The sequence below is a fragment of the Micropterus dolomieu genome, linkage group LG23, assembly GCF_021292245.1.
Source record: "Micropterus dolomieu isolate WLL.071019.BEF.003 ecotype Adirondacks linkage group LG23, ASM2129224v1, whole genome shotgun sequence".
NCBI lineage: Eukaryota > Metazoa > Chordata > Actinopteri > Centrarchiformes > Centrarchidae > Micropterus > Micropterus dolomieu.
This window is the reverse complement of record NC_060172.1, coordinates 3,216,301-3,241,377: the sequence shown is the minus strand read 5'-3', so window position 1 is coordinate 3,241,377 and position 25,077 is coordinate 3,216,301. Positions and strand designations below refer to the sequence as shown.

General features: G+C 42.0%; 2 protein-coding genes and 1 long non-coding RNA gene across 16 annotated transcripts in view; 1 reads left to right on the top strand and 2 right to left on the bottom strand.

Annotated features, from left to right (window-relative positions):
- LOC123963275 (filamin-C-like) overlaps positions 1-3,765 on the bottom strand; it is a 60,375-nt gene extending 56,610 nt beyond the window's left edge. For 7 of the 10 annotated variants that reach the window (XM_046040006.1, XM_046040013.1, XM_046040007.1 and 4 more), the window contains exon 1: positions 2,967-3,764. In XM_046040006.1, the coding sequence (XP_045895962.1) occupies positions 2,967-3,348 (382 nt within the window). In that variant the 5' untranslated portion in view covers positions 3,349-3,764. Of the gene's footprint in view, positions 1-2,966 lie in introns of all 10 variants that reach the window. The other 3 variants (XM_046040014.1, XM_046040008.1, XM_046040012.1) reach the window with 1 other exon arrangement.
- Positions 3,766-6,523: 2,758 nt separating this feature from the next.
- LOC123963736 lies at positions 6,524-13,712 on the top strand. Its single transcript, XR_006823252.1, has 3 exons — positions 6,524-6,560; positions 6,760-6,860; positions 13,572-13,712. It is a non-coding gene; the product is annotated as an uncharacterized LOC123963736 (long non-coding RNA).
- On the bottom strand, positions 12,306-24,820 carry LOC123963735 (sarcolemmal membrane-associated protein-like). Of its 5 annotated transcripts, none has more exons than XM_046040770.1 (6): positions 24,520-24,820; positions 22,660-22,777; positions 22,273-22,522; positions 20,672-20,806; positions 17,281-17,395; positions 12,306-14,742 (listed from the first exon to the last, which is right to left on the bottom strand). In XM_046040770.1, the coding sequence occupies exons 1-5, from the start codon at positions 24,791-24,793 to the stop codon at positions 17,291-17,293; spliced, it is 882 nt and encodes a 293-aa protein (XP_045896726.1). In that variant the 5' UTR covers positions 24,794-24,820; the 3' UTR covers positions 12,306-14,742; positions 17,281-17,290. The 5 variants fall into 5 exon arrangements, with proteins under 5 accessions (XP_045896726.1, XP_045896730.1, XP_045896728.1 ...); XM_046040774.1 differs by having other exon boundaries at positions 22,273-22,501; XM_046040771.1 differs by having other exon boundaries at positions 14,636-14,739.
- Between the last annotated feature and the right edge of the window lie 257 nt (positions 24,821-25,077).

Below are 25,077 nucleotides of genomic sequence, written 5' to 3'. Positions count from 1 at the left end.
TTCTAAGTTGATAAAAACATGATTGAACAAGCTTTGTGGTGTGCTGCTCGAAATTTAAATTACTATCAAACCAAACACCAAGGTTCTTTGCCACAGGCTTAATGTGATTTACTAGGGAACCAGCAGATGTCAGTATTTGATTTGCCATCTGCTGAGACCCGATGACCAGGATTACTGTTTTGTCTGAGTTCAGCTGGAGGAAATTATTTGACATCCATTTTTTAACTTCACAAAGGCAGTTGTTAAGTGAACTCAGCATTCCAGGGTCTGTGGATCTGACGGGCAAGTATATTTGTGTGTCATCAGCATAAATATGAAAAGAAATGCCATGTTTATGGATAATATGTCCAAGGGGAAGCAGATACAAGGAAAACAAAATGGGTCCTAAGACCGACCCCTGAGGCACACCATATTTAACTGGACAGAACGAGGAGACATAGTTGTTTACAGACACACAGAACTTCCCATTTGACAGGTAGGATGAAAACCATTCTAGAGCAGTACCAGAGATCCCCACCCAGTGCCTCAGTCTGTCTAACATGATGTTGTGATCAATGGTGTCAAAAGCAGCGCTAAGGTCCAGGAGTACCAGGACTGAGCACATACCTTCATCAGCAGACATTAAAAGGTCATTGGTGACTTTAAGCAGGGCAGTCTCAGTGCTGTGGTACTTCCTAAAACCAGACTGAAACTTCTCAAATAATATTTTATTTTCCAGCACAGCGAGCAGCTGTTTGGACACAATTCTTTCTAGAATATTTGCAATAAAAGGCAGTTTTGAAATTGGTCTAAAATTATGTGGGAGGGAGGGATCAGGGACCAGGTTTCTTTAAAAGTGGGTTCACGCAAGCCGTTTTAAAATAATCAGGGACACAACCAGTAGATAGGGAGCTGTTGAAAACAGAGATCAAATGGGGCCCAACAGAATCCATTACTTTCAGTACAACATCACAGTACCGCAGTACTGCACTACAGTACAACATCACAGTACTGCAGTACTACCCTACAGTACAACATCACAGTACTACCCTACAGCACAACATCACAGTACTACACTACAGTACAACATCGCAGTACTGCAGTACTACCCTACAGCACAACATCACAGTACTACCCTACAGTACAACATCACAGTACTACCCTACAGCACAACATCACAGTACTACACTACAGTACAACATCACAGTACCGCAGTACTGCACTACAGTACAACAGTACTGCACTACAGTACAACATCACAGTACTGCAGTACTACCCTACAGCACAACATCACAGTACTACCCTACAGTACAACATCACAGTACTGCAGTACTACCCTACAGCACAACATCACAGTACTACACTACAGTACAACATCGCAGTACCGCAGTATTTCCCTACAGTACAACATCACAGTACTGCACTACTACACTACAGTACAACATCACAGTACTACACTACAGTACAACATCGCAGTATTTCCCTACAGTACAACATCACAGTACTACACTACAGTACAACATTGCAGTAGCGCAGTATTTCCCTGCAGTACAACATCACAGTACTGCACTACAGTACAACATCACAGTACTACATCAGACTGCAGATCCAGTGGAAGGTTCAAAGTAGAAGTCGTGTGTCAGCTTCACATGTTGGATCTCAGGTGTTGTTCGGCTGTTTAAAACCTTCACTTTTCATTATTCTCTCTGTGAAGAAGACGTCTGACGGGATTGAAAGATGATAATCAGTAAGTTATTAAGCGTAACTTTGATGTGTTTCTGTATCAAAGTGGATATTTAACTCCCTAAATTTCACTGAAAAGCAGGAGAAGCTCGTCTGAACTTTCTTTCTCCATCACGGAGCAGAACGTTCAGGTCTCACCCGGTGAAAGTAACGCAGCTGGATTTGGGTGAATCTGGTTTTTCAGAGTCGTTTTTAAAGTTTACAAAACCAAAAGTTTCTTGGTAACTTTTCAGTCAAAGGTGTAAATTCAGTGACGTGTAAATACTCTGGACTCTGCGGGGTTCAGGTCCATTTATGGAGGATTCAATGATTCTGAGGGTTTAGGTTTTTTTAAAGTCATCAGTAGACCTAAACTGGGTAGATTTATTTAAGGGGTGAATGAAGATAATAACTGATGGGATTTGACAAAATAATTAGGTACTTAATTGATTATTGTTACAGTATTTTATTGGTTTAAAGGTCTTTAAATGGTAATAAGGCCATAAAATGTACATTATCAGAAAGAAAAAAAGTGTCTCCTTTTTGTGTTAAACTGAAAAGTCAGTGATCGAAGCTAGTTGGTCCTTTTTATTGATAAATAAAATGTTTTGACTCCTAAATAATCCAGAAAATAAAAATACTTCTATAAAATACTGTATACTTATCATCTAGGACCTCAAAAAGTATTAGGTTACCTACAGACACACAGTTCCACTCAGCAGCTCTTTACTGAGGCTGTTAACACCTGCAAACACACCTGAGAGCCGCAACAAGCAGCTGCAGCAACATTAAAGACTCTTTACACCCGAGTTCTTCAAGAGGAACATTTACAGGTCTCAATAAAGTCAATATTAAAGTTTAAAACCCTTTTTGGATGAACAGAGATGCTCCTGGTTATTAAACATTTCACTCTCCTCAACAAACACGTTCCTGTTCTGTATGTATTTATGTTTCATTTGTTTCTTACTAATCACGCAGCTGCTCTGAACATTCTTCACTTTTCTGTTTCCTAAATCTGCTCTTTATGAAGCTCATAGTTTGTGTCTGACATATTCTGGAGAACAAATGATTTAAAAAGTGCAATAACAGAGATGAAGTGGATTCTTTATCTTTGCTGCTTCTGGATCTGGTATCTTCGGAGCTCATTTCATCCCTCTCAGCCCTCTAACATTGTCTCTGTCTCTGAACGCGCAGTTTGTGTTTGTGCGTAAAAATGTGCGTAAAAACTCTCCACGCTGGGCGCGCGTGTGTTCTGCGGGACTCACCGATAGAAACCAGTCTGATGTGTTCCCTCTCCAGGAACTCCAGGGCGACGGAAACGTTCTCCAGCTTCATCTGTCTGAAGTTGGGTCTGGAGTGGTACTTCCTGTACATCTTCTTCTGGCTCAGCACCTCCAGCAGCCCGATCAGCTTCAGCCCGTCGCTCAGGTCCTTCTGCAGGTCGTTGATCCGCTTGTTCATGCACTTGAGGTGCTCGTTGCACCACCTGGTGAACGTGTTCTGCTGGATCTTCTTCCACGGCGCGTCCTCCGCCAGGTCCTTCTCGGTGGCCGGCATCTCCTCCTCCTCCTCGCCGATGTCCGCGGCGCTCTGGTAGAACTGCGGCGGCAGCTGGTGCGGCTCCAAGTAGCCGCTGTTGCTCATCATGCTGCCCCCCTTTTATAGGACAAAGCGGAGTGGGAAGAGAAGAAAAGGCAGAAAAAAGAGAAAGGAAGAGGAGCGGCGGGGGCAGTGCCAAGCCAGCTGGGAGTCACACGCTTCACCGAAGTTTGCGTAAAGAGTGGAAGCGTGCGCTCCGGCCAGAGAGCAGATCCAGAGTCCGTTAATCCAGCGCGGGCCGTGTCATGGGCTCCTGCGGGGATAAAATATGAAGGAACGTCACTGAAGAAGGAGAAAGAAGAAGAAGAGAGTGTTTCTTCCTCCGGACAGACTCGCTCCTGTGTCCGGGTAAAGACGCGCAGGCGGCGGCGGCCTGAGAGAGTCGGGACTGCGGGTGGAGGAGAAGTGGAGCAGAGGTTTAAAAAGCTCGGCGTCACTCCGCTGGACTCCCAGGAATGCCCCTGCCATGACCATATACAAGTACAGCCCGGGCATCCTCTAATCCCGCACAGATACGGAGGCCGCAGCTCATTGGGTGGCGGCGGGGCTCCGGGGCGGGGACAGGCCGGACCCCCCCACCCCGGAACCCCCACAGGCCGCGGTGACACCTCCAGGTATTTTTAGAGGCTCCAAACCGGGGACAGACACCGGGGGCCCGTTTGTAAAAAGTTGCTCATAAACTGGCGTGAAGAGAAACCCTACGTCATCAGAGGGCAGCCAATCAGGACACTACCTCAGTCCGCCAGGGCCCAGTTGGTCAAAAAGTTTAATCTGGATCAGAATGATCCGGATTTTGCTATCCAGGATCCAGTAATCCATTTTACTTTTGTTCCATCAAAGCAGCGCTGGATTAGATCGCTCTGATCCAGATATAAACTTTATAAGATTACCTAATCTGGATTAGATGGCTCTAAATGGGATTACAGATCACAATGTAGCTGTCAGCTGTAGAAAGAACTACAGGTGGATTAGTCAGCGTCCCACAACAAACACAGATGCACTGTGGATATTTTGAAGACGTTTTAAATCAGAAAAAAGCCAAAAAAATAAAGTTCTTCTTCTACTTTTGTGAACAGACCAACAGCTTTCAGGAGGCCGATCTCAGAATGAGGGCCCTGCAGGGACCCTGACCGGTCTGGCACCTTCTTATTCATCAGGTCTTCTACATGTTCACACTCCTGTCAAAGCGCTGAGGTGGTCCGATCAGAATAAGCCTTTTCATGGCTGCTCCAGATCTCCTGCAGACCCACATCTTGACCTGCTGTCTTTGTTTTGTACATGTCCTGTTTTTAATGTGCTGTATGAACAAACTTGAACTTGATAAACAAACATACTACATGATACAAAGGACGTATTATTTGACCAGATTTAAAGTTTTAATACATTTTGTTCCTGAAATCCAGACTTCTGTTCGTTAATCCCAGTCCAACAAACACTGAAGTCTGATCCAGATCAAAGACTGGATCAGGGGATCGAATCTGATTTCAGAATCCTGTTTTTCTTTTCATCTATCGAATGTTCTGTTTGTTTGGACTTCAGCACTAATTATTCATGTTTAATGCTGCAGTAATATTTTAAATGTTGTTCTCTGTCTGACGGCTGCTTCATTCTGCAGGGCTGAAGCCTGAAGAGCCATTTTTCTTCACTATGAAACTGAATAATTTTCCATCTTTAAATTCTTCTAAAATACTTATTATTATAACTAATGTGGAAATGTAGTTTTTCTAATGAGACTTTCAGGGATCACCTGAATGGTTTTGGACCCCGTGTGGCACTGTGAAGGCCTCTGTTAGTTTAACCTGGACCCCAACGATCATGGATTTAAAATACTTGATCTGTGTAAATGTTTTATGAGGAATGAAACACATTCGACGTTTGTTCAAAGTTACCCGTGATGGAAAAGATCCTCCTGTGTAACGTTTATGGTTTCTGTAAACAAATGATCAACTGATCACTTAAAAACATAAGAAGGTTAAAATAATCTTTAGTTTTTTGGGATTATCTGCACGGTTTCAGGGCTTTTTAGGGGATTAAAACCTTTAAATTGAAAACTCCATTAGTCCTCATCAAACCTGATGATGTCATAGTGATGTCATCAGGCTTAGAGACTACAAACTGGAGTCTGAAACCTTTTATAAAGATGCTGACTCGTGGGAATCTATTTGAGAAAGTATTATCGTAGTATTACTGTATGAGGTCAGAAGCCTACTATATAAAACCTACGGGACAGAAGTACAAACACGAGCTCACACTTCTGTCAGGGTGAGAGTAAAACCGCAGCCTGATGGGTAAATATAGAGACAAACTAAAATTAAAGCCGAGTTCCTGTGAGCTTTACTCACGATGCTCTCAGCTGGTTAAAGGCCTCTGCTGCTCTGAGAAGGACGCAGGGATGATAAGAGCATTATTAATAATCAGCAGCAGCTCTTCCTGACGTCTGTTCAGGAGAATAACTTACACTGGACAGCATATTACAGTAAACCTGATGGCTTGTGATCACACGTTATCATCTTGTTTTGTTATACAAGATGAATAACTATGATTGTTTATTGTAATTTTGTCAGAAAAGATGCATAACTGCAAGGTAACGTGGTTTAAAGTAACGTGGGAGAACATAAAACCATACAACACTGCAACTCAGATGAACAGAGCATAATATTATATTAAATAACAATGTGTAACATAAAGTGAATTAACAGAGTGTAATATTTTTATAATAATGTAATGTAATATTCATTGTGATGCAAGTTTATTTTCATAAAACTTTAAAAAGGGTCTTTAAGGGGTCTTTTATTGATACTCATAATAAAATCTTATCAAAACTGAAAATAAATAATCATACTCAACATCACCATCAAGCAGGAAGCTCCAGGTCTCTAAAGTGAAGCTCCTTAAACCTGCGTCCTCTCCAGCAGCCAGCAGGGGGCGACTCCACCTGATTGTATAGAAGTCTCTGAGAAAATGTTTCTACTTGTCAGCTGATTTATTCCCTCAGTAAACACTTTCCTGATGAGTTTCTGGTCTCAGTCGCTAGTTTCAAGTCTTCTTCAACACAGCATGATGTTCATTTAGTAAATTATGGTCCCATTTAGAGGAACAGAGACCAGGAAGCAGGGGAGGCTTTAGGGCGGGGCTACAAGCTGATTGACAAGCCGCTACCATGGCGACCTGTCAATCAGGATAGACAGCCTAAGTCCCTCCTCTTCACGGTGGACCACCATGGGACCTTACTTCAGAAAAAATATGTTCCGTATTCAATGGTAAGAGACAACTAATGTTTTGATCCCGTTTGAATTGAATATTACACACGTTTGTCAGTTTAAAATAAACATTTAAAAGTCAAGAAAGTCACAGTTTGATGTAAAACTGTTGAAGCATAAGACTGAAAATACATAATTACAAAGACCACAAACCCAAAAGTCGCGTATGTGAAGTAACCTTTTCTCTCAATGTCTGAAGCTAACGTTACCGAAGCTAACGTTACCAAAGCTAACGTCAAAGAGCTTCCATGAGAGGATATGTGATAAAAGGACTGAGAGTCGTTGGATTAAACACATCAGGTGAGATATATTTCTGTGTGGAACATAGCTACGTTATCTAGCTAGTAGCAACCAAGCCATGAACGTTAGCTAGCATTACTGCGCTAACATGTTGTTGAGATGAGACGAGAGATGTAGATGTGAAAAAGCTGCTCATTTTTCAGTAAGTACGTTTTGTTTTCAGCCTGTTTGTTGCTAGCCAAAATTAGCATCCCAGCTAATATCACAGTTAACCTGAATAACAGATGCACCTTGCTAACAAACCCTCTTGTCCAAACATGGTCACATCTTGTTAGAAGAAAACAAGATGGCGACGGGCAAAATGCCAAACTGGAGGCTTCAGCGGGGGTCCACAAACTAACTGGGTGGGGGACGTCACGGCGGCTCCGCCCACTTCTTTTATACAGTCAGTGTTAACAATAAGAGACATTAAAGACAAGGATAAACTACTTTTTATTGGTCAATTCATTTACAAAATGTACAGGCCATTTAAACTAAACCATCACAGAAAAATAAAAACAAAAACAGTTATTAAGAGTCCTTTAAAGAAGCAAAGGACAGAAAAGAGAGAGAAAAACCGACAGGAAGAGAAGAACCCATCATTTAAAACAGAACAAACAGCAGCCAGACGACGACATGCCGGTTTACTCAAAGCTTAGAGGTCTAACTAAAAGCTCGTACAGCACACCCGATACCTGACAGACAAACACAGCGTCAAGAAGCAGGACAATCCTCTGAGGACACACCAAGAGTTTAAACTCTCCAGAGTCACACGGAAACATCAGCTTCATTCGTCCAATACAGAGCTAGGTCCAGGGCGTGGTTAGCCTAGCTTAGCACAAAGACTGGAAACAGGGGGTAACTGCTAGCCTAGCAGTGGTTGTTGATAAACAAATAGCTCCAACTTTAACCAAACCAGACGGAGGTGGAGCTGTTGGAAGGTGGGTTTGTTCTGTTTTGATGCAGCCATCCTCCAGTGTTTGTGCTAAGCTAAGCGAAGCTAAGCTAGACGTCCTCTCTCTGTACTGGACACGGAGATGAAACTGACTGAACTCTGGAGGAGACAGACACCAAAAAGAGTTTAAAACATCAGACTTTTTTTAAACTCTTAACTACATAAACAGTAATAAACGGTTGGAAGGTGACTGATGGAAGAATTGGATTACAGCGCTCATGCTACCACTGTCATGCTGAGCGTCGTCTAACTCTACAGCGGCTACTGCGTCTGGATCTACTCGTCTAGTCTCATGCACGTTTACTACAGTCTCTAAATCTAACATGCAACACGGAGCTAGCTAACGCTGGTCACGACACCGCTAAGGAAGGACTGATCCGGGTTTCTGATGTCACAGGGAGGCTGTTCTTCTTTTTAATAATATGTTTGGGCCCAAAGTGAGTTCCATTTATCTGCTGCTCTGACTGAACATGCCGACTGTCCAAAAGTAGTTTTCCTAAACTTAGCTGAGCAGTCAGGTCAGAGTTAATAAGTCAATAAGGTCAACACATTCTCACTCCAACTCGTCACATATAGACGCTTGCTCCGACCCCTTGGCGTCGCTTTTTTACGCCCTGAGTACCATTTAGCATAGTTTTTCAACGTAAAAGGGCTCTGTGATCAAGAAGAATAAATATGCAACGTCCGGTGAGACTTTCAAAATAAAAGTACTTGTTAATGTTGTGAAACGTTGCAGTTTTGTTTAGGCACCAAAACTACTTGGTTAGGTTTATGAAAAGATCCAGGTTTGGTGTTACGTGCATTAACCTACGCTGCTTTTACCGTCACAAACTGACGCCAACGGGTCTTGACCATGTGTCCATGTGTGAGGGTCAGGCGTGAGAACGGGTTCTACCAAACCAAGCAGATGGTTAAATGTGTTTGTGTTGCTTTTTAAAATTCCACAGAGGATCATGTGATTGGTCGTGTTGATTATTTTTTAAATGTTGCAGTTTTACGCCAGTGAAATCTCCAGTTATAAAACTGTTTACGGAACAATTCTCCAGGCGTCTTCGTAGACACACACACGAACCATCAGGAGAGGTTTTGTGACTTTAACGTTACAGGATCGTTAACTGTTTGTATTTCGGCACCAAATCCAAATTTACATGGAGGTTTGGGTTAAAATAAGTACATTACATTGTTCACTGTGTTTCTGCTGCTTACTACAAACAAAAGACATCATTTTGTGCGCAGGGGAAGAAACGGTTGAATAGTTTCTTTCCAAAATGTTGATGTCAGAAATGATCAAAGAAATCTGTGAACATAAAATGCACGTTTTTTTGTCTCGAATTCGGTGTGATTCAGACAAACAGCTCTGTGATAAATCAGGAAACCAGCAGCAGCGTGTCCTGATACATTAGCTATTAGATAACAGGAAACCAATGATCAGTCCATCCCCAGACTCTATTTCTACTGCGATGTTTGACGAAACCTCTGAACTACACTCTAATTGGCTGTATGAAAAATAACGAGCACCATCTAAGAATCAAACTGGAACTGTTGTATGTACAGAACAGAACCAACCATGATCAAGTGTTCCTACAAAAGACGTACAGAGTTTGTACAGAGCGGCATCAGCATGCAGCGTCCAGGAAGATTCAGTGTTTTTACTAAAAACTAAGAGAAACAAAGATCAGAACAGGCTGATTCATTAATTATTCAGTCAGCATCCAAAACTCACTGTTTCTGTACTAACATTCACATTTTACAACATGACACTGGCGTTTCCTGTCAGAAGAAGTACTGAACGACACAAACAAAACGTACATTACCGACATCTCAAGACACGACGGTAAAGACTACGACCAACGATCGATAAATATGGAGGCCCAGATACACCACAAAAACAAGCTAGACATAAATTAAATGCATTGATAAATCAGCTATTAGATATCAGGAAACCAATAATCAGTCCATCATTACATTCATGCCAATAAATTAAATACTTAAAGTCAGGAGATAAGACAAAAATATCAGGGACGTTGTCAATTTTTTATTCACTAAAGTCAAATTTACTAAATTATGACTTTCAAAGTAAAAAGGCTTACAATCATTTTAGTTAAAAGTTAAAGTTAAAATATTGACTGAATTCCTTGAAATTTGGAGTTAGTAAGTCCAAAATTTTACTTAACGTTTTAACTTAAAACTCTTAAAATTATGACTCTTAAAGTTTAAATTATGATTTAAGTCAGAATTGTGAATTATTTTGTGTAATATCCAATTTGTATAAATGTTTTTCTCTTTTCTGGCAGAAACAAGTCAAATTTTATAATTTCTAACTTTAATTATTAAATATTTTCCTGGTGTAAATGGGCTTCCACACATTACAAAGTAAACCCCTGAAATAAATAGCGGCTGCTTCATCGTCTACAGTTTTGATGTTATTTACAGAATCTGTGTGTCTGTATCTCCACCATTATAATCTGATTAAAATAACTACATGTCTAGATCTCATGCAGAAATTATATGACAAGGTCTTAATGACACATGCTGCTAGACCTGTTATATCCTTATCAATGCCCTGATGTTAATCACAATACATATATCACTTAATCATTAAATACTAAATAAATAATTCTATTATTTGAGTTTTAGTTCCTACAGTTTGTTAAAGGCCTTCTTTATCATGTGTTCCAGGTATTTTGTCCACCCATCATGCTAAGCAGAGCGAGCTGAGAAGGTTTTGTTATATATACAGTATTTAAACGCTCAACAGTGTTGTATCGCCGGTGCTAGTGTTAGAACTGGAATGTCTTTTATTTTGCTAATATTTGGTCACATGCATCGTCACATATCCAGAGAAACAGTTTTAAATCTAAATAACCTTTTTCCAGCCTAAAACAGGATCACAGTCATCTGAACGTCTGATTGTAGCTCCTGTGATTATTTGGTCACCACTTAAATGTAAACATGAATCAGGCCTCGATCCCAATCCATTCAAAAACTAAAAGTGTGCAAAACAAAGGATGATGGGGGGAGGATTTAATCGCCCCGAATAAAAAACATATAAAATATAGACAAAAGAAAATGTGTTCACTCTGACCCGTCATCAGCGGGTTTATCTTTGGGGTTTGAGATATGATCTGTATCTCTACAGCCGCATTCAGAGAGGATTTATTCATCTATTTCTTCATTTCTACAGAAAAAACACAACATTTTTGAGTTATTTAAGGTCTCCTAAATGGTTGTATGACTATCAAAACTCATTTCTCACTTTTCTGTATTGACAAATTAAATTTCTGTTCTGTAACATAATATTTTATCAGCCAGTCTCATTTTCATTAGTGAAGGTGTTCTGCAAGGCTCTATCCTGGGGCCTCTTTTATTCACTATTAAACTTATATTATGTATAGAGCTGCAAAAATTAGTCGATTAGTTGGTCGAAAGAAAATTAATCGACAACTATTTTGATAATTGATTAATCATTTCAGGCATTTTTTAAGCAAAAATCAGAAAAATTAGCTGTTTTCATCTTCTTAAATTGAGGAATTGCTGCTATTCTTTGTAATTTCTGACAGTAAATGAAGAGTCTTTGGGTTTTGGACTGTTAGTTGGACCAAAAAAAGCAATCTGAAGACGTCCCTTTGGGCTCTGGAAAATTGTGATGAGCATTTTTCACAATTTCTTGACATTTTATAGACAAAACAATGAGTCAATTAATCGTGAAAATAGTTGGCGGATTTGTCGATAATGAAAATAATAGTTGCAGCACTAATTATATATAATGACATCTATATAATTTAGATGTAGGAAGAATCACAGGCAAATACCGTAAAACTTTAAATTAAAACCCATTATGTCCAAATTAAGTCCCAGTTGGACGCGCGTCCCTGTTACTGGCTTGGTGAGGCCGCAGGTTTGGACAAATAAACGTCTCAATTAGAAGCCTAGTCTGGTTTTTATAGAAGTTTGTTTGTCCTGAAATTGTCCTCTTGAGCTGAGCAGCTTAAATAACATACCAACATAAATATTTTGTCAGTATGTTAAACACTGTTAGATCAGTTAATTTTACAGAACGAGTTTGGCCTTGAGGTCAGCCTTGATGTGCTGTCTCTCAGAGCAACATCAAATGATTCATTATTTATGTTATGATTAATTTTTATACAACTAATATTCATACTGTTAAAATAAAAACAGGCTCAGTGAGTTAAGAGATTGAATCCAGTTAAAGCCCGGGCTATTACTTTACGGTGTATGCATTTTATTTTAATCCCATCTGAATGAGGCTGTATAATTCTACGTGTTTTTAAATTTTCACCAAAAGCTTTACTTTTCCTTCATGTGCTGATCTTACGGATATTAAATAAAACATCATTTGTATAAATAAAATACATTTCTGGCTACAGCAGCAGGTAAACTTGTTTCCTAAAATTTTCTACAACATGCTTTTTTTCATCAAAAAACACAATCTAAGCTTAAAAACTGGCACAGTGAACTCAGTCGACACAAATAATCTCTCCTCGGAATGATTCAGCTCCAACAAAGACCTTTCTAAAGTTTAAAAAGGTGCTCTTTTACTTAAGTAGAGGTACACACTACTGTTTGGTGCTAGAAACATACAAATACAGACATTTGAAATTGACCTGTAAAGGGATATGTAGGTAAATAAAGCTGACTGAATTATTATTTTTTCTCATGCTACATTTTTTTTTGGACAAACACGTGATAAGATAATATTCAGCATTAAGCAGGACTGCAGATGAGTCCTTTTATTAATAACACTAAACAATCAAAGTTTATCTGCTACCGTTATCTCTGTCTTCATAAGTAACCCAGCGAGTGCAAAATATTCTGTAAATCCTTTACGGAAACATAAGGCAAAGAATTTTAGAGCTATTGTTAGACTACTGAATAATTATTCAAAGTAAAATAAATAAATAGGAACACCTTTTGGTTCAGTTCATTGGGAAATAAAACGGCTCTAAATAATTCATGTTGGGTCAATAAGATAATCTAGTGAACACCTGACGGAGCCAGAGGTCTGATTTTCATTCATAAACATGAATTGTAGTGATTACTTCATCATCGATTTAAAGCTGCATTAACTGATATTCATGACGTCTCAGAACGTGCGGGCGCATCAACTCAGTGTTTCTGTTAATATCTCGGCGATAATGCAGCACATTAATATGGTTCGGATATTTAGTCAACAGATTCTCGAGGTCAGAGTTCTTATTCTTGCAGTGAGCTAGGAGGAAGAGAAGACGGCCTCTCACATTGTCTAACTGGTCTGTCTGTCTGCATTTTGTGTGAAGCTTTCTGAAAGAATTTCAAAAACCTGACTTAAATTTTTTTGCTTTCCAGTCACATTATCTCTCTCTCTCTTTACACAATGCTCTGGGACACATGGTGAGCAGGTTATACAGACAGCTGGGGGTTTTCTGCACATTTTGATATATAATATATATAAGAATATATGTAAATTCAAGGTAAAATTGAAAAAAATGCCCATAGACCTCAGAGAGTTAAACAGCCTGTAATACTGCCGATCCCACTGAGGATCAACAGCTGAGTCCGAGCAAAACCAAACCTGAGTCAATATTGGACTTTCATACATCAGGTGGACACAAACACGACACCTTTGTTAGCTCATATTTAAAAGGCCATTTTGCTGTAAGTTTGTTTTGTTTGTTTGTCTGCAGCATCTTCACCGTTTGGTTTTTAGAAGTCCAAAGTTTCTGTAGAAAATAAAAATGGGTTTTGCTACACTAAATGTTCACTTATGTTTTCCACAGGAAACGTTGAACTGCTTACCAAACAATGGACACTGTGGATCTGGGCATTTATTCATTTGTATTTTGAATATTAAAGAAAGTTGGTTTGTTACTATAACTCAGAAGGAAAATCTTGGATTAATAAAAGATAAAGATTTACAGCATTAACATTTTGTACTTTTGTGTTTTTAGCATCTGGACGGGCTCAAGCTGATCCGCCGCTCTTTGTGTTTTATCTCTTCGTTGTCTATCAGTGAAGTCATTTTGTGATTTACTACTACAGGACTTTACTGTAAACAGTGTAGGAAAATAAACAAGTACATTTATTCAAGTACGGCACTTAAACTAAATCTGAACTTTTCTATTCCACTTTATACTATTATTCTACTCCATTTTCCAGGGAAATATCATACCACTTACTTCACCACATTTAGTAATTTAAGTTACTTTGCAAGATACACAAAAAACACATGTCAACAAATAAAATATGACCTTTCTTTTTTTTTTTTACACTAAAGTACATTTAAATAGTCAAAATCAGGTCCACTTTAACTGGCAACATGAAATGTTGCATTACTGCAAAATATTTTATAGTATTATGACACTATGGCTATTCTTAATTTTGAGAACTTTGACATTTTAAGTAGTTTTTACACTGTGGTAATCCTGCTTTTATGTAAGTAAAGAGTACTTCTTCCACTGAGCTGAGCAGGTAACAATCATCCACCTCTGGTTGCTTCTGAAAACAATGGAATCTTTTAAAAATAATGCAAAATGACAACTTCCCGTCACACTCCTGGATCATGATGGTGGATATTTGGAAACCTCACCGCCGATCGATAAATCAACCAACTGATCCACGGTGCGATGACGACCTGCAGGAAGAGTTACGAGTCTTTACGGAGGACGTCGTTTATCAAAACGTGCTCACAGACGTCTGAGGCATTCGGGTGAAAACGTCTCGGCGGCGCTGTCCCGCTAAACAGAGCGATGCAACAAGCAGACATCAGGACAGCAACATGTATGAGGGCAGAGCTGGATGGGTGACGGCAATCCCACAATCCCAGACTTCCCAGTGAGGTCACTTCCTGTGTAGACCTCAGGTCCTGGTGAAGCTGGGGACGACCAGAACTACAATGGCCGCCACTGCAACCGCTGCCACCGCCAGGTTCCAGCCTCCAGTGTCACTCTGCTGAGAAAAAGATGAAGACATGTGAGTGGAGTTACTGCCAGTCACGTTTAAAGACAAAGAAAAGACAACTGGACGATTAACAATGAAGGTTTAAAGCTATTTTCTAGTTTGGAAATAGATTTAAACCTTCGTTGTTAATCGTCCAGTGTTTAAAAATTGTAATTTTCACAAACTGAGCTTTTTCACAACTCTGGCACGGACACCAAGCTGTGCTGAAACAACAGCGCTGCAGTTAAACCTGCATTCTCTCTAGCAGTCAGCAGGGGGCGACTCCAGCGGCTGCAGAAAAAAACAGCGCCGCTGAAAAAGCTAATCAGGAGTCGGCTGCTCATTTTTCAGTAAGTATGTTTAGTATTAAGCCCGTTTGTTGCTAGCCAAAATTAGCATCCCAGCTAATATCACAGTTAATGTGAATTACAGATGCAGCTTGCTAACCAAGCTAGCTAGCGCCACCCTGTCATCCAAATATGGTCACGTCTGGTTCCAAAAAAAAACAAGATGGCGACGGCCGAACTGCCAAACTGCAGGCTTCAAATCTTTAGTTCATAAACGAGTGATTATCTAAAATAATATGAGAATAAATGTGAAAAATTCAGACTTATATTAGTCTGTTGAAACTACGACCATGTATAACACTTCTAAAATACGTAATATGTGCAAACTAACTGAGCCAAAACCGCAACATAGTAGTCTTGTATTTATGACTTATGATGGCCAACATTTGTATTAAATATCATAATTATGACTTAGTAAGTTAAAATGATGAAGTCAGAGCGTACTGACAAAGAAAACAAGTTTTTAACCATTGATGTATGATAATCAAAAATATAAAGCAAATCAAGTAGAAAATAAAAACTTATTCCGTGAAAACAAAATGAAATTGTCATATAATAGTCTATATTAAAACTGAACTACACTGAATTACATTAATTTAATTATTTGGAAATCATAGCAAACTAAGCGTCTCTGTATTAAACTGTTAAAAGAAAATATTTATTATTTTAAAATGCTGACTTCTCATAGTATTGGTGGTGTGAAAAACAGCTATTCCAGCATGCTGAGGTATAATTATAAAATGATAAAAGAAATATTCGAGTTCAGAATGATAAAAAAATCAAAGATTATGACAGATTCTATATCAAAACTATAACTAAACATAAAATAACTACAGATATTATTTATAGTCAGAGCCTAGTATCTCATCATGAGACAAAACAAATAATTTACTGTATTATGAAATAAACAAATGAATATGTAAAATATTCAGATCACTTTTATCAGAAATTGTAACCCAAAAACACGGTCTTATTATTGAAGGACAATTCAATAATGAACATAGTGAGAACATAATATGTGATACTGAGTGAAATCTGTCTCTCATAAATATCACTCGTTAAGTCAAAATTATTCCTCATTATTATACGTGTGACAAACCGTGACTTTAGAAAGTGCTGAGGGATACTTTGGTTGTGCTGACGTGGAAAAAACAGCTTTTCAAAAACCTTCACGAGATCATCTAAAACAAATAGCAGATAATATTTAACAATATCAGAACAATAAAATAAGATAGTTTGTCAAAACACTGAATTAGATTCTAAAATACATTCACAATTTTGACTTCTGACCTAATATCTCATAATTAACACGAGTCAACGGTATCTTGTAAAGATGACTCCAAGTAAAAACTCTTTCTGTTTCTGTGTCCCAGTCCGCTCTGTGCTGTGGTGTTTTCCTCCTGAATCGTCTGCTCCACCTTTAAATCTTAATCACGAGACATCATTACATATTCCTCCTCTGTTTAATTCTGTTTTCCGGCAGGATTGAGCCTCCTCACTGTAACGGAGGGGTGTCATGTGAGAGAGATTTGATCAGTAATGTCATCATGTTGGAAAGAACCCGCTCAGCTTCTGCACCACATTCACACACTCTCACCACAAAAACCTCATGACCGACTCACACACACTCCTCAAACCACCCATCAGGCAAACGCCGTCTAAACGTAACGCATCTAACATTGCTGCTGTCAGCTGACCTCAGCTCGGTGTTTGGAGGCAGAACACACTCAGACACAAAATCACAGTGAGCTACAACTTGTTTGTTCCAGTAGAAGCTCTTTATAGGACTGTTTTTAAGAGCAGGCATCAAATGGACGAGCAAGAGGAAGCCCCTGCTGCTGTTGAGGCAACCATTTCATCTGTTTGAGTACTTCTGTACGATCAAACAGATGTTGTACTCTGTAAAGGCTGGGTTTTTTTTGTTTTTTGGTGTAAGTAATGCATGTAACTGTAATGTAATTTGGAGTTTTTTACAGAATCGTCCAATATCTACGTTCTGTGAATCACAGCAGAGAGAAACACTTGGCCGGACCACACGTCACACATTCAGGCCTTTAAATGACATGTGGTCATTAATCTGTGGTGGGACTTCACCGATGATAGACGTCGAGTACAGGTAGCTCTAATGTCCCCCCAGTGATTCAGCCACTCAGATTCTAAAAGCAGCAGAGCGTCTGGTAGAGAAAGAAGGGCGTGGCCATACCTGGTCCCCTCTAGGACGCCAGCTCCTCCCACCAGCACCAAATCAAGGCCACTATTACAATCATTCCTATGAAGGGGATGGAGAGAACAGGGGGCTCAGACGGACGAGTGCAGTTCTGGGGAGAAGACAAAAGGCAGGAGTGTAGGGAGGCACGGGGAGAGGGGGCGTGGTCAGAGGAAATAAAACAACAAATCAGAACAATAAAGTCCAGAACGTGTCGGGAAGAAAGGCGAGCGAGGAGCAAACGGAAAAACAGATAAAACAATGGAGGAGAAACAGGCTGAGCATCAGAAACCATCAAATTTACACAGAATTTGATTCAGTTCGTTGTATAAAGTGTGTGAATGTGAAACAAAAGGCGACATCAGGAAAAAACAGGACGATGAGAGGAAGGAAACAGAAAGGGCAGGCAATCAGAGATGGTTAAAGACAAGATGGAGAGCTTTGGCAGCACTTCATCACCGCCAAATTAACAACACCTTGCCTTTTAAAGATCTCTGCCGACACTCTGAGGCGCTGCCTTCACCGTCTGCAGATCTGCAGAGTGGGTTAAAGGGTTAAACCAGGAGGGAAACTAGATGACACGGTGGGACCACATGGCCTGGATGTGAGACTCAGGTCTTCTGTCAAGCTGCAAGTCCAGTCCCACATCATCACAGGCGAGTCTTAAGTCGAATCTCATGAAGGCAAATCCAGTCCCAAAACAAGTAAAGTCCTTAGTCCCAAGTCCTTAGTGAAGCTATACAGCAAGTCCCACAAGACCTGTCACGATAACTACTTCTGTTGGACGATATTTTCGGAATACTCGAAATACGATATCGTCATTTTAAGACTTTTTTATGCCACTTACTTGTCCGATGTATGGTCAGGCTCATGTATGGGGCCATATCTGGGCTTGACCACATATCTGTAGCAGCAGAGTAAAAGGAGACGTCTTTAATCTCCCTCAGAATTAAGTTTTTCACTTTGTTGTACAAAGCTGGAATGGCAGTTTGGGACATTTTCTTTGGCAATTTGTCCTGCCTGTCAAAAGTTTGCAGTTTATTTTTAAATGCCGGTTTCTGGACCATGTTGGACGGCTGCGTCTCTTTGGCTTTGACCGTCAGCAAAACCGGTGACCGAGGTCATGTCCATATATCCTGCGATGAGTCGATATTGCAATTATCGGGACAGGCCAAAGTCCCACATCGAGACAGGCCATTCCCAAACCTCAAGTCAAATCCCAAACAAAGAAAGTCAATCCCAAGTCAAGTCCCAAGAGTCTGTGATTAGCAAGTCCCAAGCTGTCAGAGCTGTCAGTCCCAGTGATCAAAAGTCAAGTCCCAATTCAGGTCTCGAACAGACAGGTCCTACATCTAGTCTCAAGACTTGACACTAAAGTCCCATGTCGAGTTTCAAGCTTGTTTGTTTGTTTAGACCCCGATTAGCTGCTGTTTCACTCTTAAGTCAGGTGTCAAGTCACAGCAGGCAAGTCTAGGGCCAAGTCTTGACACCCAGGTCTCAAGTCAAGTATTATAGCAAGACTCGTCTGCTTTGGGTCACGAGTCAGTGGCTCCTTTCTGACGTTTGCCAGAAGAGTCCGTCTGCAGATTTGTGACTCCGGTCGACACCTCTGGAAAGTAGTGAGGTGGGACAAACTGAATCCAAATCTGTATGCAGGCATGCAAACTGCTCAGGGGTAAAAAAGGTGAGAAGGATACGCAAGCAGAGAAACACAGAGAGACGGTGGAAGAGGGGTCTGTTTAAAGCTTACATGTTGTGTCTGCTACAACAAGAGAAAGATACCGACACGAGAGGGCGTCACTTTGTGTTGAAAAGTAGTGCGGACACTCAGATTAGGGCTGTGACCGTACTCTGAGCTCACGTGGCGATGCACCATGCTGCTGTCACGAGAACGAGATGTGACGATACAACAACAGGATTTTATAGAAATCATCAAAGCTGAAATATACTGTATGAGTTGGGGGCTCTGGGGCTCCTCCCCCAGAAAGTTTTGAGCATTAAAGATTTAATTTCCTGCATTCTGGTGACATTTCCTGCTCTGTCTTTCCTACATGTATTTATGATGGAAATGTTTTTATTTATGTAAAAGGAATCACTAAATTCAGGTGGCAGGTGAAAATTTAATATCCACAAATATAACAGAATCTAAGTCAGTGCAGCTCTCAGGCATTATGTGTTGCTTTCACATCTGTTTCTCCTGCAGATCAACTTTTCATATGTAATATGTCCCTGCTGAGTCGTGATTTAGTCTTCGCTCCTCTTTTCTCATGGTCACAGGGAGAGAACAGAAAATCTGGCCAAATAGAAACTCTGACAAGAAGTTGTTAAAGTTACTGACTGGTGCTGCACGTTCTGGGGTCACTTCATAAGTAGCTTGTTTTATCTTACTTAAATGTAAAACGAACCTTTCTGAAAGCACTTTGATTTGTTCTATAACATTTCTTGATGCAAGCTATTTTTGAAAGCATTTTTAACGAACGTTTTCTAAACGTGACGGGGACATGTCCCCAGCGTCCACAGTGTAAATGACACAGACGCCAACATGTCTCATCCTGTTGACGTTTTATCCAGGTTGCTGCCACTGCTCTGAACAGTTAGCTTAGCGAACATTACTGGTTAATAACAAAGTTATAAACTTAACAACATGGCTGTACCTGACAGGACCCCCCCGCCAAAGTATTTTCTCATCTGACCTGCACAAATAACGTAGGTAACCCATTTGGTTTCAAAACGGATTCAAATTCAAAACGAAAGGTGAGGAGTTTGCATGCCTGTGTATGTTAAGGGTTGTTCCACACATGATACGTTATCAGCCAATCAGATGGACCTTTACGGTCAGAACTCTTATCCTTTGACAATTGAACAAAGCTCCACTTTAGAGCCTTCCTGAATGCTGCACGGAGGAAGCGGTCAGCTGAGCAGGCGTAGAAAGAGACACATGACGAAACAAACTGCCCAGCAGCGACAGATGTTACGAAGAAGCTCACAACAAAACGCTCAAAAACCAGCAACACGACCAGAGCTGCAGCTGCTGCAAACCACAAAGCAACATGACAGACAGGGTTCGGCCAAGCTGGTATCGACCCACATGCACAACGTACAGACGGACAGACTTTTTCAGGTGTGTACTGCGTTGCACTTACCTTGATTACTTTACACATTTAACTTACGCCTTCAGCTTGAGAGAGATGTCAGACCATACTTACATTTCCTGTCTCAGTTTTAACCCTAAGCTGTATTCAGCTGATACCTGACGCCCTAATGACCAACCTGACCAAGAACGTTTTATGAGGACAGAGAGTTTCAACTGTTCTAAAGTCAGAAATCACATACAGGTGATTAGAACCCCCCCCCACTTTATATTTACCGTTGACCTTTGGCCTCTCACCTGTGACTTCCTGCCCATCAGTCTCTGGAGCTCGTCCTTGCAGCGTTGCAGCTCCTGCTCGAGCGCCGCTCGCTCCCGTTGGCTGCTGTCGTACAGCTGCTGCAGGTCCACCAGCTCGCCCTTCAAACCATCACACTGACAGAAAGACAAGTTCAAAGTGGAGCTAAACGCTCTCAAGTCAAACCTCACGACAAATCCCAAATGAAGGAAGTCAAGATGGACAAGTCCTGAGAGTCTCTGATAAGCTAGTCCCAAGCTAGTCTCGAATTTTGACTTTGAAGCACCAAATCCAGATAAGTCAGTCCCATGTGGGGTCTCCTGCCTTGATACTCAGTCTAGGGATCCAAAGTCAAGTTCCAAATCAAGTCTGGTACAGGCAGGTCCTATGTAAGGTCTCAAGACTTGACGCTGAAGTTCCATGGCATGCTCCTGGTCAAGTCCCAAGTAATTCAATTCAGTTTTATTTATATAGCTCGAAATCACAACAACAGTTATCCCATTGTGCTTTTCAGAAACCCAACAATTCAAGTCAAGATAGACAAGTCCGAAGTCCAGTCTCAGCTCTCGACAGAAGTTCTAACTCAAGTACAGAGTCAGGCGATGTCTACATTTAAACATCGGGATGGACGATGACATCAGGGGCCCGCGCGGGGTGGGGGATGGGGGTGTAGTGGTCGTCCTATGTGCACATGCTCACTCGCAAAGACTTAACTCGGACGGTGGCATCGTCTATCGGCCCAACCTCTCAAGTCAAGAAAGTATAATTCCAAGTGAAGTCACAGAAAGCCAAGTTCCAAGTGGAGGAAAACATTTAAATCAACAAGGCCAACATATCGACAACTATTAGTTAACTGCAGATTGACCAGTATTATAGACCGGCAGGCTAGATGGCGTGCTACTGTGCCTGGTGGTGTTAGGCTAATGGTGCGTTCCATTTCACATCGGAAGTCGGAATTTCCGAGTTCCAAGTCGGAAATTTCAACAGGGATACGCCCACTTAAGATTCAGATTTCCTATTCGGAAAGTCGGGAGAACGTCACCGACCTCAACCTCAAAATCCAAGACGGCTGCTTCTGGAATCAACAGCGGAGAAAGCTGTATTAATTGAGCGTTTATCGCACTCAGGTCTTATTTGTGTCTCATTAAAAACAGTCCAACTTATATCTCTAGACGTGTTGCTACGGTGATTGTATGTGCAGAATACTGCGTAATGCGCTGTTATCAGCTGGTTTTGGTAAAGATGGCCAGAGGCATCCATCTTGGTTTTCCGACTTAAATCTGTTCTAGTGGAGCGCCGTCAGCACAGGGGTGATGTCATTCCCAGCTCCGACCTCCGAGGTAAATGGATCGCCCCACTAGTACCAGTTAGCGAGTTAGCTAACTACCAGTTTGATCACTAACCAGACCAAAAGCTGTTTTTGTTCAGGAGACCCTGGACTCCTTCAGACTGACTGCAGACCACAATGCATCTCTTCCATTTTGTTTTGGTAAAGATGAATTTTTTACATGTAATTCAGAGTAAAGAAGACAAAGTTTTACTGCGAGCACAGCTGCTGATTAAAGCTGCCGTTGTGAGTTTGGTGAACTGCTGCTGCTGTTACCTCTCTCTGCACTTTGTGAGCCGCCTCCTCAGCCTGTCTCAGCTGGACCTGCAGGACGCTGAGCTCTGAGCTGCAGACCTCCGGATCCTCCGGATCCTCCTGGGGGGGTCGGCCCCGGTGTTCAGGACCGGACTGAGACAGGGAGATGTACGAGTCGGCCTTCGCTCGCTCATCCTGTTCACCCTTTGTGTCGCCCTCCACTCGGACTGCCAGGTACACGTCCTCACACCTGTTCAGCAGGAGCGGTCGGCTGGTTAGAGGGCAGAACTGCATTTACAACGTTTACAGTTAACACAATGGCAGTTTTTTTAAAGGAGAGGGTAACATAAAAAACCTGTAGGCAGTGAGTGAACAGCATATTGATTGACAGCTGGCTGGACCACTCACGCGTCTCGCTGCTGCTGCAGTTGCTCCACTTTGCTGCCCAACTCTATGTTGCCGCTGCTCAGAGTCTGACGTTCGTCTGTCAGAGAGGTGAACTCCTCCGTCACCTGACTCACGTCACCTGAACACAGACAGGTTTTATGATGATATATAATGATTTGATTTCTTTGCTTCTCCTGCCACACAGGTGAGAAACCAGCTACCTGTGTTCCACCATGTGACTCTATGCTTTAATATTTCAGGTTTGTTTGTGTCCCCAAAGATTTTAGCTCAGGGGCACAAACAAACACTTTGGGGCCCAGTTTAAAGAATAACGTTTTACATTACTTATTTACCAATAAACAGATATAACTGGCTCACTGGCTTAGCTAAGTGTGCTTTGACACCTGGATCGATTGGACGTTCCGAAACAAGGGGGCGTGTCCCTTTTGGCTCGGTTCGTTTGGACATATGCGAACACGGCAATCGACAAAACGAACAAAACAACAGAGCCAAGATCGCCTGGAAGAGGGGGTCTGCAGAGAGAACACAACAAACCCGGGGGCGGGACAAACCAATGTGCTGACGTCACTCTCCTTGTGTGTGGCGTCTGGGAAAGATGCTGATCTGACCAAATGTCATCAGGGAGTTCAGACGCTGAACGGTGTCGAACTACAAAGACACAGAGCTGATACAGAGGGGAGCTTTAAAACTTCACACAGCAACCAGAAGCTTCATGCCAGCCGTTAATTTCTCCGTTAGTCCTTGTAGCCGGAGAAAGCGGCGCCCGGCGCTGACTAAACGTGATGAAGTCCTTCGTGGCTGACGTCCTGTAACGGACACATTAATGAGTCAAACACAGAAGAGGAGTCTGAAAGAGAAGCAGCAGGGCTGCTGCTCACAGTGATTCACTTACAAACAAGTGATCGATCTCTTTAATCAGCAGCCAGAGACCGAAGACTGTAAATCTTCTCTCTGCTGCTCACTGATTTCCTGTCACAGCGACAGAAACAACAGGCTGTGAATTAAAATCCTCCAGCAGTCTGTTTGTCCCGCGCCGCTGAACTACGAGGACGGACAGATAAGAATCCTGTTCCACAGTCAATAAACACTTTGACTTGGAAACCTTATGTCTTCATCTGAGGAACTACTGAACTGTTAGAAGACCATAAACTGTTTCCTCCTCCTGCAGACCGAACGTCACCTGATGCGTCAACAAAGCCTGAAGAATCAGAGTCCTTCTGGTTCTGGTCCTGGACCGTGGCGGACCGCAGCAAACGCTCCAAAGTTTGGTTCAGCTTGACTAAAAACCCGCACCAGCTGCAGTCAGGAGGTTTGGTGCGAGGGAGGAAGGCGAAGCGTTTCCTTCAACACGGCGTGAATCTGAAGGAACGCTTCACCGCGTTCAACGTGTCGCGCTCTCCCAGATCCAGCTAACGCTAACAGCAGCAACGCCTCAGGTACAGAACGCAGGTGAGCCGACGTTCACCTTTTATACTGAAGGGAAACCAGCGATGGCTCCAGATGAGACCCAGAGACGCCGCTCTAGGACAGAGACTCCTCTCACTTTAGAGACCTGAGGGGGCTGACAAGACAATCCGAGTAACGATAAACAACCCTACTCCTTCTTTCCTCCCCCCTTCCTACCTCCTTCTTCCCTTGTTGCTTCCTTTCTTTCTACTTCCTTTCATCAGTTCTTCCTCCTTTTGTTCTTCTCTCCTTTTGAGGAAGATGAAGAGGAGGAGGAAGATGAAGAGGAGGAGGAAGATGAAGAACAGTACCCTTTCTTACTCGCTGCACTAGCTGAAACCTCTTCATGTGTTTTTGTTTTGTTTTTAATCATTTCTAAATACTAAAGGGGATCCGGGTCTGAGGCCGGGGTACCGGGTCTGTGCGAGTCTTGGTTCTGGCTCTTCATGCTGATCTCGGCCCTCAGCGTGGTGATCTCCAGCTCGTACTCCTGCGCCGTGGCGTGGAGGCGCTGCAGCTCGGCCCGCAGCCGACACAGCTCCTCCTGCAGGGAGGCGATGTCGTTCTCCCTCTCCGCCGCCGCCTCCTCGGCCGCCTGCTGCAGCATCAGCACCTCCTCCTGGGCCGAACGGAGCTCCTCCTGCACCTCCTCCAGCTCGCTCTCCTTCTCCTCCTCCAGACTGTCCATCTCCTCCTGGACCGACCGGAGCTGAGCTGGAAGAGGAAGAAGCAGAGTTCATAAAAGAGAAAGTGAAGATACCTTTAGGAAGAAAGAAAGTGTCAGACCCGAGGACCGGCTCAGAGAGAGAGAGAGGTGACGGAGTAGGAAGAAAGAAAGTGTCAGACCCGAGGACCGGCTCAGAGAGAGAGAGGTGACGGAGTAGGAAGAAAGAAAGTGTCAGACCCGAGGACCGGCTCAGAGAGAGAGAGGTGACGGAGTAGGAAGAAAGAAAGTGTCAGACCCGAGGACCG

Bases quoted from the DNA above. Each gene is read 5' to 3' on its own strand.
- LOC123963735 (XM_046040770.1), bottom strand. From the start codon at position 24,793: ATGGACAGTCTGGAGGAGGAGAAGGAGAGCGAGCTGGAGGAGGTGCAG. The intron at 22,778-24,519 runs GTACCCCGGCCT...GTCTGTGTTCAG, and splicing joins CCAAGACTCGCACAGACCCG to GTGACGTGAGTCAGGTGACG. The intron at 22,523-22,659 runs GTGAGTGGTCCA...CCCTCTAACCAG, and splicing joins CTGCAGCAGCAGCGAGACGC to CCGACCGCTCCTGCTGAACA.